Raw genomic sequence first — 16,802 nt, 5'->3', positions numbered from 1 at the left:
CGCCTGGTGACTCAGCTTCCCCCTTGGGCTGCCATCTTGGCCTACCGGGTTGGATGTGTCCAGTAGGGAGACGGCGAGGGAAATGAGCCCCGGGAAGTTGGCGTCTGGGAAAGCGAGGCCCTCCACATAGAAGTCTGTGCTGTGCTGGCCCCCCGGGAGTTCCAGGGGGTGACAGGGCTGCTTTGGCCCCAGGACCTCCCTGTACCTGGAGATCTGATTGCCTCCTAGAAGAGAGAAGGGAGGCCCAGGTCTGCTTCTCCCCGGTGCTGCGATGCCTTCTCGGGGCCACCGCTGCCATGAAGACATGTCATAGCCACTCAGAGAAAGAAACCTAAAGTGTCAGCTGGGACATCGCCCCCTGGCTGGGGCTGCAGGGATGGAGTGACCGGGGCGGGGGTCCCTGAGCCATTCCCGAACATATACATACAGGTCCGCTATACATTATGGTTCATTCATTCATTCATTCATTCGTTCATTCATTCCTGAGCCCCAGCTCTCGGCTGACACTGGGGGAGACCAGGGAGGTGGTCACAGTCTCCTGGGTGAGTGACGAGGAGCAGAGACGGTCAAAATCACAGAGGGTAGTAAGTGCTGTGATGGGGGGGGGAAACCCAGAGGGCCAGGGAAGGCTTCCTGGAGGAGGTGACGCCTCAGCAGAGGCAAAGAATTGGTTTGTCACCAAGTCAACGTCAGTCTGATCACCTTGGTCTAGAATGGAAGCAAGTCAGATCAAGCTGTGCCTCTGCCGAGAGCCCTCAGATGGCCTCGGCCGCCTCCCTCAGACTAGAAGGCAGAGTCATTCCCCGCCTGCCTGAGCCGGCCCTTCCCCTTCCTTCTCCACCCTCATCTGCCACGTTAACCCCGAGTCCTGCACTCCAGCCTCACTGGCCTCCCTGCCTTCCTCAAGCCCATCCGGGCACCATCCGGCCTCACCCGGGGCCTTTGCTCCTGCGGTTCCCTCTGCCTGGAGTGCCCTTCCCCTGAGTGTCTGTGTGGCTGTTCCCACCCCTGCTGCTCAAGTGACACCTTACGGAGGAAGCGTTCCCTAACCTCCTCTCCTCACACCCCCAGACCCTACCCCTCATCTACACCCCCTTCCTGGTGGCGTTCTTCTTCACACTAGCTGCTTCACTTACTTATTTTATACGTTGTCTCTCAACCCACCAAGAGGAAAGCGACCCGGGGGCAGAGGCGTTTCTATGTGCTTTGCTCCGGGCCCCGTGCCTCAAACAAGCCCGGCGCTCAGGAGCAGGTGCGAGCTGCTGCGAAGCTAATGCTGTCTTTGGTCAGGAGGATGCTGGAGGACAAAGTTTGATGCCGTCAGCTTGGGCTCGACAGTCCCCGTAAACCAGAGTCCTCTGTGTGTGTGCGTGTGTGCACGCGTGTGTGCACGCGGCGGAGGGGAGGAGACAGACACAAACACAGCAGGCCTGGGGGGGGGGGGGGTGGAGGGGTTATTTCCTCAGTGCTCGCCAGCACCAGACATCATGTTAGTGTTTGTCTGCACATCATCTGTGTGTCCTTTCTAGAAGGTAGCGGCATAGACGTCCACCTTGCTCACCGCTGCATCCTTGGCCCTAAGAACGTGCTACCTAATAGGGGTTCAGGAATTAGTCATCAAAGGGGGGTGTGAAGGGGCTGTCCCGGGGCGGGGAGGGGACACCAAGATGACAGCCAAGGGTGACTCACGGCTGGCTTGGAACACCCTGACTTTGTCCATCTCCGACTTGGCCACATGGAGCAGCAGCTGGTGCCTGGCGAAGAAGTCCCTGGGGGTGTTCGTGTTCAGGGTCACCAGGGACATGTCCTGTAGGTCTGGACCGAGAAGGGAGGGGCCTGAGACGCAGGCCCCCGAGACCCTCTCCTCCCCCGCTGCTCCCCTCAGGCCCCCCTCTACCTGGTCGCCTGGTTTCCTTTTCCTGACGCTCTTTCCAGAATTTAAAAGATGATTTCATTTTGGAATGAAAGCTAATTAAGTTTTTGGTCTTCTCCCGGACAGTGAGCTTAGCGTATAAGCTCCGTGAAGCAGGGGCCACAGCTATCTTGTTTAAAAAAATTTTTTTAATGTTGGGGCGCCTGGGTGGCTCAGTCAGTTAAGCGTCCGACTTCGGCTCAGGTTCGGCTCGCAGTTCGTGAGTTCGAGCCCCGCGTCAGGCTCTGTGCCGACAGCTCGGAGCCTGGAGCCTGCTTCGGATTCTGTGTCTCCCTCTCTCTCTCTCTGTGCCTTCCCCGCCTGCACTCTGTCTCTCTCTCTCTCTCTCTCAAAAATAAGTAAACATTAAAAATAAATCAATCAATACTTTTTTGACGTTTATTTATTTTAAGAGAGAGAGAGAGAACAAGTGGGGGAGGGGCAGAGAGAGAGGGAGAGAGAGAAAATCCCAAGCAGGCTCCTGCTGCCAACTCAGACCCCAACACGGGGCTTGAACTCACCGACCATGAGATCATGACCTGAGCCGAAATCGAGAGTCGGACGCTTAACCGACTGAGCCCCCCAGGCGCCCCAACACAGCTATCTTGTTCACCGCTCTGTCCCCAGCTCCTAGAGCCTAGGAGCACCTAGAAGCACCTAGAACAATGACGAGTACATGGCAGGTTGCTCGATAACTATTTGTGGAACAAAGGAGCAGCTAGGTTTCTCCGCTGGGCCCGAGTGGAAAGTGGACCAACCTGAAGAGTGGGCAAACAAAGGCATGGGGAGAGCGTGAAGCTGGACGGTAGTCACCACGGGGCAACAGTCAGTGGGTTACGAGAATAAGAGTCGGTGGGTTTGAGCCCTGGATCTGTGTGAGCCTGGGAGTTATTTCAGCTCTCGCTGCTTCCTTATCGGTAAACAGAGCTGAGCGCCGTGCCCACGAGCAGGGAAGGGTGAGGTCACACGTGCAAAGTGCTTACTGTAGCAGCCGGGGTCCTGGGAGTGTCCACAAGGGGTACCGGCTATTTTGATTATTACTCTGTGCCAGGCACAGCATAGACGCTGCCCCTTGGCATCAGGCCGAGACAAGTGCACGCAACTTTAAAATGCATCTGTTTCTGGGGCGCCTGCGTGGCTCAGTCGGTTAAGCGTCCCGACTTCGGCTCAGGTCACGATCTCGCGGTTCGTGGGTTCGAGCCCCGCGTCGGGCTCTGTGCTGACGGCTCGGAGCCTGGAGCCTGCTTCGGATTCTGGGTCTCCTCCTGTCTCTGCCCCTCCCCTGCTCATGCTCTGTGTCTCTCTGTCTCTCAATAATAAAGAAACGTGAAGATGCGTCTGTTTCTGTGCTCTCCTAGCCGCTCCCTCGGAAGGCCACCCCCTTAGCGCCCTCCTCCCACCCCAGCCACCTCAGAGGGGTGCCAGCAGAGACCCCGTGCCCACCTCCATGCTTGTGCCCTGGTGTTGGGATGTCTGGGTTCAGATCCTGAACCTGTGACTCACTGGCTGTGTGACCTTAAGCAAACTGCTTAACTTCCCCATCTGTAAAATGGGGTGAGGACTGCATATACCTCCAAGCCTCAAACTGAAGGATGAAACGAGTTAATGATTCTGAGGTGGCCACAGCGGTGTCCAGCGGGCGGCAGGGGCTCGGGGCTGCTCTGACGTGAGTTTGGGGGCGGTAGCCTTTCATTCCGAATAATTTCAGGTCCCAGGTTTGACCCAAGAGCAGAAATTTGGGTTGGGCAGCGGACCCGAACATGGGGCCCGGAGGAGGCACGGGGAGACGCAGCACTGGTCCCAGGTGTTATCTGGCTGCTGTGTGACCGTGGGTGCGTGGCCTGCCCTCTCAGGACCCCTGTCCACTCCTTTTATACAATGGACAAGCTAACAAGAACGTGCTTCCAGTAACCCATTTCTGAGGGCCGTTCCAAAGCTTAGGCTGCATAGACAGAAGGGCTTGACACACAGACAAAGCTCTATTTCCATTAGCTCTCTGGGCAGGGGGGAGGCTGGGGGGTGGGGGTCCTTACCTTGGCTGTCAAGCACCCTATCATCCTTGCAGTCTATGGTGGAAGATTTGGGGTTGTCCTTGTCGCAGTTCACCAGCAGGATGGCGCCTTGCCCGCGGGGGCCCCAGGTCCAGGCCCTCTGTGGACGCCCAGCAGAGACGGGGCACGTTTAGAAAACCTGTGTGTGTCCCTCCACCTCGTGGGGGAAGCAGAGCCACCTTTCCCCAGCACCCCGATAGGCTTGTGCAGTTTCCACATCTCGCTCCCACATCAGGTCAATTCTTTAGTCCCAAGAGGGGATTTTTCCTGCTCCAAAAATCCTAAACAAATTCCCCCCAAATGCAATGCATCCACCTATGGAAAGGAGCCCAAGAGGGGCGCCTGGGTGGCTCAGTCAGTTAAGCGTCTGACTCTCGACTTTGGCTCAGGTCATGATCTCACGGTTCGTGGGTTCAAGCCCTGCATGGGGCTCTGCGCTGACAGCGTGGAAGCCTGCTTGGGATTCTCTCTCTCCCTCTCTCTCTGCCCCTCCCCTGCTCTCTCTCTCTCTCTCTCAAAATAAATAAACTTTAAAAAAGGAGCCCAAGACAGTAAAATTGATTTCAGTGGCTCTAAGAAACTGTCTGATTGGCAAACCAAACTGAGCTAAATATTTGTGGCAAGATTCGAATGTAAATGGTTACTCTTACGTGAACTCTTTTTTTTTTTTTTTAAATATGAAATGTGTTGTCCAATTGCTTTCCATACAACACCCAGTGCTCACCCCAACAGGTGCCCTCCTCGATGCCCATCGTGAACTCTTTAATTACTCCTTCACCAAAGTGTGGGTACTATTCTTAGCAGTTCGTTGCTGCCTGTCCAAAGATGAAAGCCAATTAAGCAGCCCCTCCCGGGAGGGACCTATTGGCGATGACGTCTTCTGTTTGCAGGTCCCACCCCCAGGGAATGACTGGGTTGGGATGGGACAGAAGCATGAGTCCACTGCTCAGATGGTAATTTTTCCCTCTGCCTTTGGCTGACCCCACAGAGGGATCTTCATCTTTGGACAGGTCTTTTCCTTCTAAAGGGCTCACCAGCATTAAATCGGGCAGGCAGCTTTGGGATTTCAGTTGCTCCCTGAGCTTTATCCTCTGCAGACCCCAGTTAGGACAGCCTGCGTGCCTCGCTGGGGCTTTCAGCATCACACTTTCCCCACCCCCACTTGGCTCCTTCCCTCTCCTCCCCCCTGCCAGTCCTTCCTTTCTCTATTCATCACTCCCCACCAGCAGCACCAGGGGAATCTCTCCCCCCAGCCCAGAAAGCCCCCAGTGGGAGGGTTTTTTTTTTTTTTTTTTTTTTTTTTTTTGCCAGAGTTAAGAACCGCCTGCATTAACTGGATGACTCTGTCGTTTCCAATTTGTAGGACAACACATGCTCTGAACGCACAACGGGTGAACATCTAGCTTTGCAAAAGAGACGGGGAACATATGCATCAAAATGGACATGGGGATTGTCCTTTTCTTCTCTCCCTGGTTCTTGCTAAAGGGACAGGCGGCCATTTGTGCCATCACCAGCAGGGGGCGCCAGAGGAGAACCCAACGGAGTCAGGGCGCAGCTGGAGCGTCCAGAGGCTTGAGCCTACCTGGCCTTTCTGGGCTCCGGCAGGCTTCACTTTGCCAGTGCGGGTGATGTCCGCGCTCAAGGAGATTTCTGCAATCCCACCAAGAGGAGAGGGTTGGTGAAGGGACAAGGTCAAGGCACTCAGTCTGGCCCGGGGTGGGGATAATCCTTTCCCCGGGAGATTGTCTGCACTGCACGGCTTCAGGGGAGACACAAGTTCAAAGATGCCCCCATGTCCCCCAGGAAGACGTCTGACTGCAATTCAGACAGCAGAGCTGGAGCTTCTGACCGCACGCACTTTCCTTTGCAGGGGAACTTGTCACAGCTGCGATGCTACCCAGACCCTACATGTCTAGCCACCTTCAGGGGTTCAGAAAGAATTCCCAGCCACCCCCAATGGGATGCTTGGTGCAAAGACACCTCGCCGGGCTCCCAGAGACCTCTGGCCTCAACTCCAGTCCCCAGTGACCTTGGGGTGGGGGACCCAGCCTCACCAGGCTCTTCTTTATGTGCATTATGACTGTGCTGGGGACAAATCATGGCCCCAGACATACCCCTCTCTATGCAAATGCCAAGTCCGAGAAAGCATACACCTGTTTCTAAATCCCTCCCACCCTCTCATCAGCACGTGTGGTCACATCTGTAAGGGGTTACATAGAGTATATGTAATGACCTTGTGAGCTCCCAGTGTGAAGTTGACCTGGATGACCTTTTAAACACATCCACGGCCATGTGGTAGTCGGGTCAGAGCAGCATAGAGTTGAATGCTCTGCATTTCCCGGCTCCTTCACTAACCGGCTGCAGGAACTTAGGCAGCTCTGTCGGCCTCTTGTGCCTCAGTTTCCTCATCTGTCAAATGGGCTGTAACAGTACCAATTTCATATGGTTTAAATGTAAAGTCTCAGCACAGCACCCGGTATAGAATTAGTGCTATATCGTTCATATTATTAAAATGCATACTCATGAAATAAGTGTGTATTAATGCATGAAATTGATTTGTTAATGAATGAAACCCATTAATGAAATGAAACGTGACGTTTTCACATGCCGTTCATATATTTAATGCGCGTTTAAATGGCAACAACAATCTTATAAAATTATCATTTATGATGAGGTCAAGTTAGAAAATTTACTTTATTTAAAGAAGACTATTAAATAAATATGAGTCTAGGCAGATCATCGGTACGGCAGAATGGCAAAGACGGGACGTAAGTCGTGGCATTTGGGGAACATTGGTCTATTATTGTATAAGACTGTCATCATCTGCTTTTCTTATAAATATTTGAAGTATCAAAAGGTATAGAGGCTCATATATGGAAAATATATGTGGCACTTCCTAAGTTGAGAAAATATTAACGTGTCATTGCACACTCTGTAAATGCCTTCCCTCCCCTACCCCTCGGTGAATTTCTTTATGGTTCACTGATGGGGGAGGGGATATTTACGAACCACCAGATGCATGACTAGCCAGAGATTGTCCCTTTTTTCTGCTCAGTCTAAAGTAAGATCCAGTGTGTAGTTTCTCCCGGAGAGATGCCTTGCAAGGGTGGTGTGTGTGTGTGTGTGTGTGGGAGGGGGGCAGTGGGACCCCAAGATCCTGGTGGTCACTTACCGACACCAGTGACATAGAGCAGGGCTTGGATCGGGCTGGTCTTCGATCCATAGTATGAAATCTGGACCTAAAAGGCAGAGCAAACCATGAATATCTTCTCTTAGTCATTCAACAAACACTAACTAGACCCCTGCTCTGTGCCAGCTCAGGGTGGGATGTTGCAGAGACCAGGATGAACAGGAAATGGTCCCAGCCTATAAGGAGCACCCCAACTGGTGGGAGCAGAGGGGGCAGCAAAGTACTCAGATGACCACAATGCTTAGAAGTGGGCCCTATGGGGGCGGGCGGGTGGCGCCTGGGGGGCTCAGTCGGTCAAGCGACCGACTTCAGCGCAGGTCATGATTTCGCAGTTGGTGGCTTCCAGCCCGGCGTTGGGCTCTGTGCTAATGGCTCAGAGCCGGAGCCTGCTTCAGATTCGGTGTCTCCCTCTCTCTCTGCCCCTCCCCTGCTCTCACCCTCGCTCTCCACTCTGAAAAATGGATAAACCTTAAAAAAAAAAATTGTTTTTAAAAGAAGTGGGCCCTGTGGGTGCCAGAAATGGAAGGGCTGAGCCTGCGGAGGCCATATGGGGGGGGGGGTACCCTGGAAGGTGGACCCTGGAAGAGGAGTAGGGGCTCCGCAGCTGGAGACGTGGTGGAGACCGCATCGGAGAGAGCGCTGGCTGTAAGCCACTCGGTCAAGCAGAAGGGATGGCAGGGACCGGAAAAGCCAGACCCTGAAAAGGCTGGAGCCCGACCCTCGGAGGATCTGAGAGGGGGGAGTTTTAGATGGGAGCCGGTCTCGTCCATCCACCCCGCCCCCCCCCAACATGCCCAGGGTTCAAAAATCCAGGAAGAGTGGATCTGATTGGCTCACCCTGGTCATGGGGGGGGGGCGGAGCGTCAAGATTGACACTTTTGAGCAAAATGGCAGAGGGTTTGCTCCCCAAAGCAAACCCGCAGAGCTGTGACCCCAAGAAGTGGTGCTCTGAGGGGATGGACTGAGGTGTTTGGGTCTGTCCTGTAGATAGTGGGGATCCAGGGAGGGGTCACAGCCGCCATCACCTCGCATCTAGACCGGGGCATCAGCCTCCAGTCTACTGCCTGGATCCAATCTACTCTGGACGCGGCAGCCAGTGGGGACTTTCTAAGACAAATGCAGACTTGTTACTCCCTGGATGACAGGTTGTCACTGGCTTCCTGTTGCCCTCAGAAAATGAGGTGCCTGATGCCAAGCCCTCTGACGCTGGCTCCCTCTCCCCCGCTTTCCTCCTCACCCTCTTTTCTTGCCATGCATATCTTCCTCAGTTTCCCCAACACACGCCTGACCATCTCCTCATCTAGAGTGTGCACACAGGCCGCGTATCCTGTGTAGAGTTCCCACTCCACTTTCCCTCTCTTAGGCGGGTCATTTCTACCATCCGTCAGCTTGCCACTTCTTCCAGGAAGTTTTCCCTGATTGCACCCTCACCGACCTACTTTAGGGCCCAAACTCTCTGCTCCGACGGCAGGCAACAACGCTCCATCCCAAGGGGATGACCGCTTGGCCTGTCCTTCTGGAAACAAGTGCTCATTGGCCCAGATCTCTTGGGCAACCCCGGAGGCTCCTCCTGAGCTCATCTACGGTTAAAGGGGCGTGCAATGGGTTGAATGGCCGTCCCCACAAAGATAAGTCTTGGAACTTGCGAACGTGACCTTATTTGGAGAAAAGGTCTTTGCAGAGGTAATTAAGTGAAGGGTCTTGAGAGCAGATCCACGTGGATTATCCGGGGAGCTCTTAAACCCAGTGACAAGTGTCCTTCTTAAGAGTGAGGCAGAGGGAGATCTGACAGCCTGAGGAGGGGGGGACTGGAGTGACAGGGCCACAGGTCTAGGAAGCCGGAGGAAGCAAAGAACGGGGTCTCCCCTAGAGCCTCCGGGGGGAGGGCAGCTGTACGGACACCTTGATTTTGGACTTCTGTCCTCCAGAGGGAATAGATTTCCGTTGACTTGAGCTGATATGGTGCGCGGTCATTGGTTCAGCAGCCACAGGAAACAAGTGGGCACGGATCAGAGCTTCCTAGGGCTGCCTGGCCGTGGCCTCCCAGCACACGCTACCGTTCCCAATTGCTTACCTGTGTTTGATCTGGCTTGTAAGCCCCGTGCGGTCTGCAGCCTCGCCTATCTTAATCCCTTCTGTGTCTCCAGTGCCCGGCAGTGCCTGGCATGTAGTAGGTGAACAGTAAACATTTGCTGAACGGACGGATCGAATAAAAACCCTGGCCTCCGCAACCCCCTGGCACCCGTACGTTGTGAGGCTGCCGTGGCCGCGACGGTCGTCATAGATACCCGGGGAGGAGGAGGATAGAGACCCCTGCCGGGGCGGGGGCTGGGGGTCAATGCGGGACAGCCTGTGAGTAGCAGACCTGATGCCACTGGCTGGCCTCCTCCCACACGTCCCACCCCCGCCCCTGCCACACTCACCTTTTGGTCGCCTGTGCTGCTGCTGGCATCTCTCACCCTCAGGCTCACCTCCATCCTCGGGTCCAGGGACCACTTGGAGGAGCCCTTGGGTTTCTTCTTGGCTGGAGGGCCGTGGGCAACGTCCACGATCACTCCTGGGGAGGCACTGATGCTGAAGGACGTGCAGCCCGTGGGGGCAGAGCTGTGGAAGAGACCGTTGGGGAGGACGGGGGGGTACAGTGAGGCGGGCCTGGGTCACCAATGATGCCCCAGCGTTCTCCCTTCCCCCCAACAGGCGTAAACGCCAGGTGGCAGCCAGTCGGCCCTGACCACGGGGCAGGGCGGTGGCGGGGGGCGTGGGGTGGGCACCGTGAGCTTGCCGGGAGGTGGTGAGAAACAGAAAAGCCCCTGGGCCGAAGGGCTTACACTTGAACTAGGAGAATCGCGGAGGGACGTGCCCACCAAAGGCACACACACGGATGTGTGCGCACAGCAGACGGCGTGCCCAGGGGTTTACACCACGCAAGCGCGCACACGTGGGCTTGTGCGTAGATAAACGATCACGCGGACTCCTGCTTCTGGAATACGGCCGACCGGTACTCTGAAGGACCTTCCTCTCACGAAACAACCGGATCACGATTAAGATATGCTTCGCAGAGCATTGCTGAGACCCTGAGACATAGGGGAGATCTCCAAGGACTCCCTTCTCTGTGTGCACGTGCACACACACACACACACCACGTGCTTAAATTGAGGAACACCCAAACCAAGGAGAAGATGTGAAAGGTATCCAGAAAGAAAAGTCAGATCATCTACAAAGGAATAACTATTAGATTGAAAGCCGGCTTGGGGCGCCTGGGTGGCGCAGTCGGTTAAGCGTCCGACTTCAGCCAGGTCACGATCTCGCGGTGCGTGAGTTCGAGCCCCGCGTCGGGCTCTGGGCTGATGGCTCGGAGCCTGGAGCCTGTTTCCGATTCTGTGTCTCCCTCTCTCTCTGCCCCTCCCCCGTTCATGCTCTGTCTCTCTCTGTCCCAAAAATGAGTGAAAAACGTTGAAAAAAAAAAAAAAAGAAAGAAAGAAAGCCGGCTTCCCGGTCGCAACAATGAAGTCCGGAGGACAGTTGAATAACAGCTTCAAAGTATTTTGAAGAAATAACTGTTAACGTAGAATTGTGTGCCCCACAAAATAATTGTAAGAGATACACCTAAAATATAAGGATCCAGAAAAGATGAAATTTAAAGAAAAGGAAAAAACATACATTAAGCCAATACTGACCAAAAGAGAACCTGGGGTGAGTATATTAGTATCAGGCTAAATTAATTTTTATTTATTTATTTGTTTATTTTATTGTTTTTATTTTTATTTTTATTTATATATTTACTTGCTTTTTTAATGTTTATTTATTTTTGAGAGAGAGAGACAGAGTGTGAGCGGAGAAGGGGCAGAGAGAGAGGGAGATACAGAATCCGAAGCAGGCTCCAGGCTCTGAGCTGTCAGCACAGAGCCTGATATGGGGCTCAAACCCATGAACCTGGAGATCGTGACCTGAGCCGAAGTTAACTGACTGAGCCGCCCAAGCATCCTTATTTGTTTATTTGAGAGAGAGAGAGAGAGAGCAAGAGAGAGCATGAGCAGGGGAGAGGGGCAGAGGGGGAGAGAAAGAGAGAGAGAGAGGGAGAGAGAGAGAGAATCTCAAGCAGGCTCCAGGCTCAGTGCAGAGCCTGAGGCAGGGTTTGATCCCACAACCTTGGGATCATACCTGAGCTGAAATCAAGAGTCAAATGCTCAACCCAGTGAGCCACCCAGGCACCCCTAGATGAAAAACACACCATTAGCAATAGAGAGGATCACAGCCTATTAATTTAAGGTTCAACTCACTTAGAACATATTCTAAAGTTATATGCACCTAACAACATAGCCCCAATATACATATAAGGCAAAATTTGATAGAAATACAGGGAGAAGCTGACAAACCCATCATCATAGTTAAAAACTTCAAGTCTTTCTCAGTTAACAATGGATTAAGCAGACAAAAAATTAGTAACATGATTAACAAGCTTGATTTCGTAGACATACCTAGAATTCTTTGCTCCACAAATAGTGAATATACATTTTCCCAAACAAAGCACACATGGAACACCAAAAAAACATTAATCACATCATTGGCCACCAAAATAAGGGCAACAAATGTTAAAGGATAGGTCACATACAGGGTAGGTAGCATATTCTTTGATCAGAACGTAACTAGGTTAGGAGTCACTAACATAAAGTCCATTGTTAAGAGTCCCACACATTTGAGGGGTGCCTGGGTGGCTCAGTCAGTTAAGCTTCCTACTTCGCCTCAGGTCATGATCTCACAGTTCGTGGGATCGAGCCCCACGTCGGGCTCTGTACTGGCAGCTCAGAGCCTGGAGCCTGCTTCAGATTCTGTGTCTCCCTCTCTCTCTGCCCCGCCCCTGCTCATACTCTGTCTCTCTCGCTCTCAAAAATAAATAAAATATTTAAAAACTTACCAAAAAAGTCCCATTCATATGAAAATTTAAAAACCAGACTTCTAGATAACTTACAAGTCAAAGGACAATTAACAGAAATTCAATAATAATACTTACAGCAACAGTTAACACACCATATTTCAAAACTTTGGGGGGAACTGAAGGTGTTGCTTTGTGCCTTACAGGCCTATATCTCCAAAAAGAAGAGAAAATCTAATAAGTAAGTATTTAGAAAAAAAATAGACAAATAAAGTAGAATGTAATTTCCCAAAATAAAGAAAATAAAGATGGTGGAAATCTGAAATATAAAACAAGTAAATCAACAAAGCCAAAATAGACTAAAACAACCGATAAACCTCTGGCAAGATTGATCAAGGAGAAAAAAAATTTTGAAAACTAAGAAAGAAACATCACGACAGGAAAAACAAATTATTTTGTAGATAGTTAATAAAAGGTAACAAAAACTTCACGGCATGATTATCTGAAGCCTCCCCCAAACATTTTAAAATTTAAATTCAAAAGAAATACAAAGAATGTAATAAGATAGTGAGGCAGAGAGGCAAAATTCAGTTGCATTTCTGGATACCAGCAATAAATAGTTAGAAAAAAATAATTTTAAAAAATAATTTTAAATGATTTTATGGAGAAAAACAAGCCTATTGAAAGCTTTAGAGAAGACCCAAATTAATAGAAAGAAGTACCACAAACATGGGTAGGAAGGCCTAATATCATTGCGATTTGAATTTGCTCCAAATGAATTTATATATTCAATGGAATTGCAGGGCTTTTCATAGAACTTGACAAGTTGATTCCAAGATTTATGCAGAAAACCAAGGGGTTAAGGTAATCAAAGTATTCCTCACAGACAAGAAGCAAAATGTGAGGAACTTTCTCTACCAGATATGAATTTACCAGAAAGCCAAGTATGGCACTATAACGGCTCAGGCAGGGACAAATGACAGTTGTAACTTAAGAGAGATTCTACTTGACCTGTGACACAGTGGTCTTGCAGACAAGTGGGCAAGGTAAGATTTTGTAAGATTATGTAAGGTTGTGCAAATGGTGCTGGGACAATTGAATGCCCATATGGAAAATAGTTAAATGGGATGAATAATTCAGTCGATCCCATCCTCACACCATATACAAAAACAAGCTGCAGGGGGATTTAAGACTTACATACGAAAGGCAAAAATTTGAATTTTTTTAAAAATAGATTTTGTTGGGGCGCCTGGGTGGCGCAGTCGGTTAAGCGTCCGACTTCAGCCAGGTCACGATCTCGCGGTCCGTGAGTTCGAGCCCCGCGTCGGGCTCTGGGCTGATGGCTCAGAGCCTGGAGCCTGTTTCCGATTCTGTGTCTCCCTCTCTCTCTGCCCCTCCCCCGTTCATGCTCTGTCTCTCTCTGTCCCAAAAATAAATAAACGTTGAAAAAAAAAATTTAAAAAAAAAATAGATTTTGTTATTTAGAGAAGTTTTAGGTTCACAGCAAAATTGAGAGGAAGGTACAGAGATTTCCCATATAGCTCCTGCTCCCTACCCCTACATACAGTCTCCCCCATTATCAACATCATCCACTGGAGTGGTACATTCATTGAAATTGATAGACCTCCGATGATATATCATAATCACCCAAAGTCTACAGTTTACATTACATTTCACTCTTGGTGTTGTACATTCCATGGTCTTAAACAAACATATGCACAATGACATGTATCCACCATGATGGTATCATACAGAGTAGTGTCGTTGCCCTAAAAATCCTCTGTGCTCTGACCATTCCTCCTTCCTCCCAACCCCTGGCAACCACTGAGTTTTTACTGCTGCCATAGTTTTCTCTTTTCCAGAACGTTACATAGTCGGGATCGTATAGTAGGCTTCTTTTATTTTTTATTTCTTTATTTTTTTTAAACGTTTTTTATTTATTTTTGGGACAGAGAGAGACAGAGCATGAACGGGGGAGGGGCAGAGAGAGAGGGAGACACAGAATCGGAAACAGGCTCCAGGCTCTGAGCCATCAGCCCAGAGCCCGACGCGGGGCTCAAACTCACAGACCGCGAGATCGTGACCTGGCTGAAGTCGGACGCTTAACCGACTGCGCCACCCAGGCGCCCCAGTAGGCTTCTTTTAGATTGGCTTCTTTCTTAGTAATATGAATTTAAGTTTCCTCCATGTCTTTTCATGATTTGAGAGCTCACCTCTTTTTAGCACTGGATAATATTCCATTGTCTGGATGTTCCATTGGTTTATCCATTCACCTACTGAAAGACTTCTTGGTTGCTTCCGAGTTCGGGCAATTATGAATAAAGCTCCTATAAACGTCTGTGTGCAAATTTTGTGTGGACATAAGTTTTCAACCCCTTTGGGTAAATACCAAGGAGTGCAGTTACTGGTCTGTATGGTTAAGAGTATGTTTAGTTTTGTAGGAAACCACCAAACTCTCTTCCAAAGTGGCTGTACCATTTTGCATTATCACCAGCAATGAAGTGAGAGTTCCTGTCCTTCCACATCCTCTCCAGCATTTGGTGTTCTCCGTGTTCTGGATTTTGGCCATTCTAATGGAGTGGCATTAGTGGAGTGGCATCTCATGATTGCTTTATTTTTCATTTCCCCAATGACATATCACGTGGAGCATCTTTTCACACACTTACCTGCCATCTGTGTATCTTTTTTTTGGCCAGGTGTCTGTTAAGAGCTTTAGCCCATTTTCAACCAGGTTGTTTGTTATTAAGAGTTCTTTGTATGTTTTGGATAACAATCCTTTACCAGATATATCTTTTGTAAATATTTTCTCCCAGCCTGTGGTTTGTCTTTCAATCCACTTGACAGTCTTTTTTAGAGCAGAACTTTTCAATTTTAATGAAGTCCAACGTGTCAATTCTTTCTTTCCTGGATTACGCCCTTGGGGTTGTATCTAAAAAGCAATTGCCAAACCCAAATTCATCTAGATTTTCTCTTATGTTACCTTCTGAGAATTTTATAATTATCTGTTTTACATTTAGGTCCATGGCCTGTTCTGAGTTTATTTTTGTGAATGATATAAGGTCTGTGTCTAGATTCCTTTTTTGGAGGTGGATGTCCAGTCGTTGTACCATTTGTTGAAAAAACTACCTTTTTTCCCCCGTTGTGTTGCCTTTGCTTCTTTGCCAAAGGTCAGTTGATGTATTTATGTGGGTCCATTTCTGGGCTCTCTATTCTGTTCCATTTATTTATTTCTCTGTTCCTTTGCCAATACCACACTGACTTGGATCACTGTAGCTTTATAAGAAGTCTTTACAATGTAGTGTCAGTCCTCCAACTTTATTCTTCTCCTTTAATACTCTGTTGGCTATTCTGATTTTTTTTTACCTCTTCATATCAACTTTAGAATCAGTTTGTTGATACCCACAAAATGGGATTGCATTGAATCTATAGATCAAGTTGGGAAGGACTCACATCTTGCCAATATTGAATCTTCCTATCCATGAACATGGACTATCTCTCCATTTATTTACTTCTTTGATTTCTTTCATCAGAGTTTTGTAGTTTCCTCATATAGGTTTTATTAGATTTATAGCTAAGTATTAAATTTGGGGGGGGGGAGTCCAAATATAGATGGTATCATGTTTTTAAATTTCAAATTTCACTTGTTTGTTGGCAGTATGTAGGAACATGATGGACTTTTCCACATTAACACTGTATCCTACAGCCTTGTCATGGTTTTAGAAGGTTTGTTTTTTGTTGTTATTGTTAATGTGTTTGGATTTTCTACAAAGACGATCATATGACCTGCAAATGAAGAGAGGCTTATTTCTTTCTTTCCAATTTGTATCTCTCTTCTTTCCCTTTCTAGTCTCATTGCACTTGTTAGGAATTTTAGTATGATGTTGAAAAGCGGTGGTAAGAGGGGACATCTTCGCCTTGCTCCTGATTTTGGTGGGAAAGCTGCAAATTTCTCACCATTAGGTGTGATGTTAGCTGTAGGTTTTTTGTAAATAGTCTTTATCAAGCTGAGGAAATTCCCCTCTAAGTTTACTGAGAGTCTTGTCATAAACAGGTGTTTGATCTTTTAAAAAAAGATGTTGCAGCATGTTTATACCATTTCTCAAACAAAACACAAAACTAATAAGTATTAAAGATTGTAAATTCAACTAAATGAGAATAACTGTCTTCTGTTTACCAAAAGACACCATAAAGTGAAAAGACTAGCATAATCTAAGGAGAAGATATTCATGACATAAAACCAAAAAGGCTTAGCACCCACAATATGTAAAGAACTTGGGCTAATCAATATGAAAAAGACAGATAACACAATAGAAAAAAATGGCCAAAGACATAAACAGGCGTTCACAGAGGTTGAAACAGAAAAGGATGATAAACATGTGAAGACTCGCTCCATCTCACTAATAAGTAAGGAAACAAAAATATCCAGGCCATAGTAACACAGGAGTACACACCAACCTGACTGGCGAAAAATAATGCCATAGACAATATGGTTCAAAGTCAACTCTAACACACTGCTTATGGGGGTGAAGTTAACCACTCTGTAAAACGACTGGGTGTTCTCCTATGAAGTCAGACATTGGCCCCTCAAACCCAACGATTCCACCGCTAGACAGACACCCCAGGGCATCCCTGGAGCATGTACCCCAGGAGATATGTCTGACAGTGTTCTGAGAGGGTACTTTCTGTACCAGTGAGTGACCCACAGACCGTGGAAGGACTAGTAATGGCAGCAGATTCAAACTATGGAAGGCTCCCTGGGGAGCCTGGAGGGGGGGG

The 16,802-nt window shown here is 49.1% G+C and overlaps 1 protein-coding gene across 4 annotated transcripts in view; it reads right to left on the bottom strand.

The window, feature by feature from the left end:
• LOC112862006 (protein-arginine deiminase type-4-like) overlaps positions 1–16,802 on the bottom strand; it is a 34,420-nt gene that overhangs the window by 13,265 nt on the left and 4,353 nt on the right. For all 4 annotated transcript variants that reach the window (XM_086715814.1, XM_086715813.1, XM_086715811.1 and 1 more), the window contains exons 2-7: positions 9,577–9,757; positions 7,136–7,202; positions 5,546–5,613; positions 3,946–4,063; positions 1,690–1,815; positions 46–224 (exon numbers count right to left, since the gene is read on the bottom strand). In XM_086715814.1, the coding sequence (XP_086571940.1) occupies positions 46–224; positions 1,690–1,815; positions 3,946–4,063; positions 5,546–5,613; positions 7,136–7,202; positions 9,577–9,757 (739 nt within the window). The remainder of the gene's footprint in view (positions 1–45; positions 225–1,689; positions 1,816–3,945; positions 4,064–5,545; positions 5,614–7,135; positions 7,203–9,576; positions 9,758–16,802) is intronic.

This window comes from Puma concolor, chromosome C1 (assembly GCF_028749965.1).
Source record: "Puma concolor isolate L17-30 chromosome C1, mPumCon1.1.hap2, whole genome shotgun sequence".
NCBI lineage: Eukaryota > Metazoa > Chordata > Mammalia > Carnivora > Felidae > Puma > Puma concolor.
Note: the sequence above shows the minus strand (reverse complement) of the source record. Positions and strands in the feature narration are given on the sequence as shown.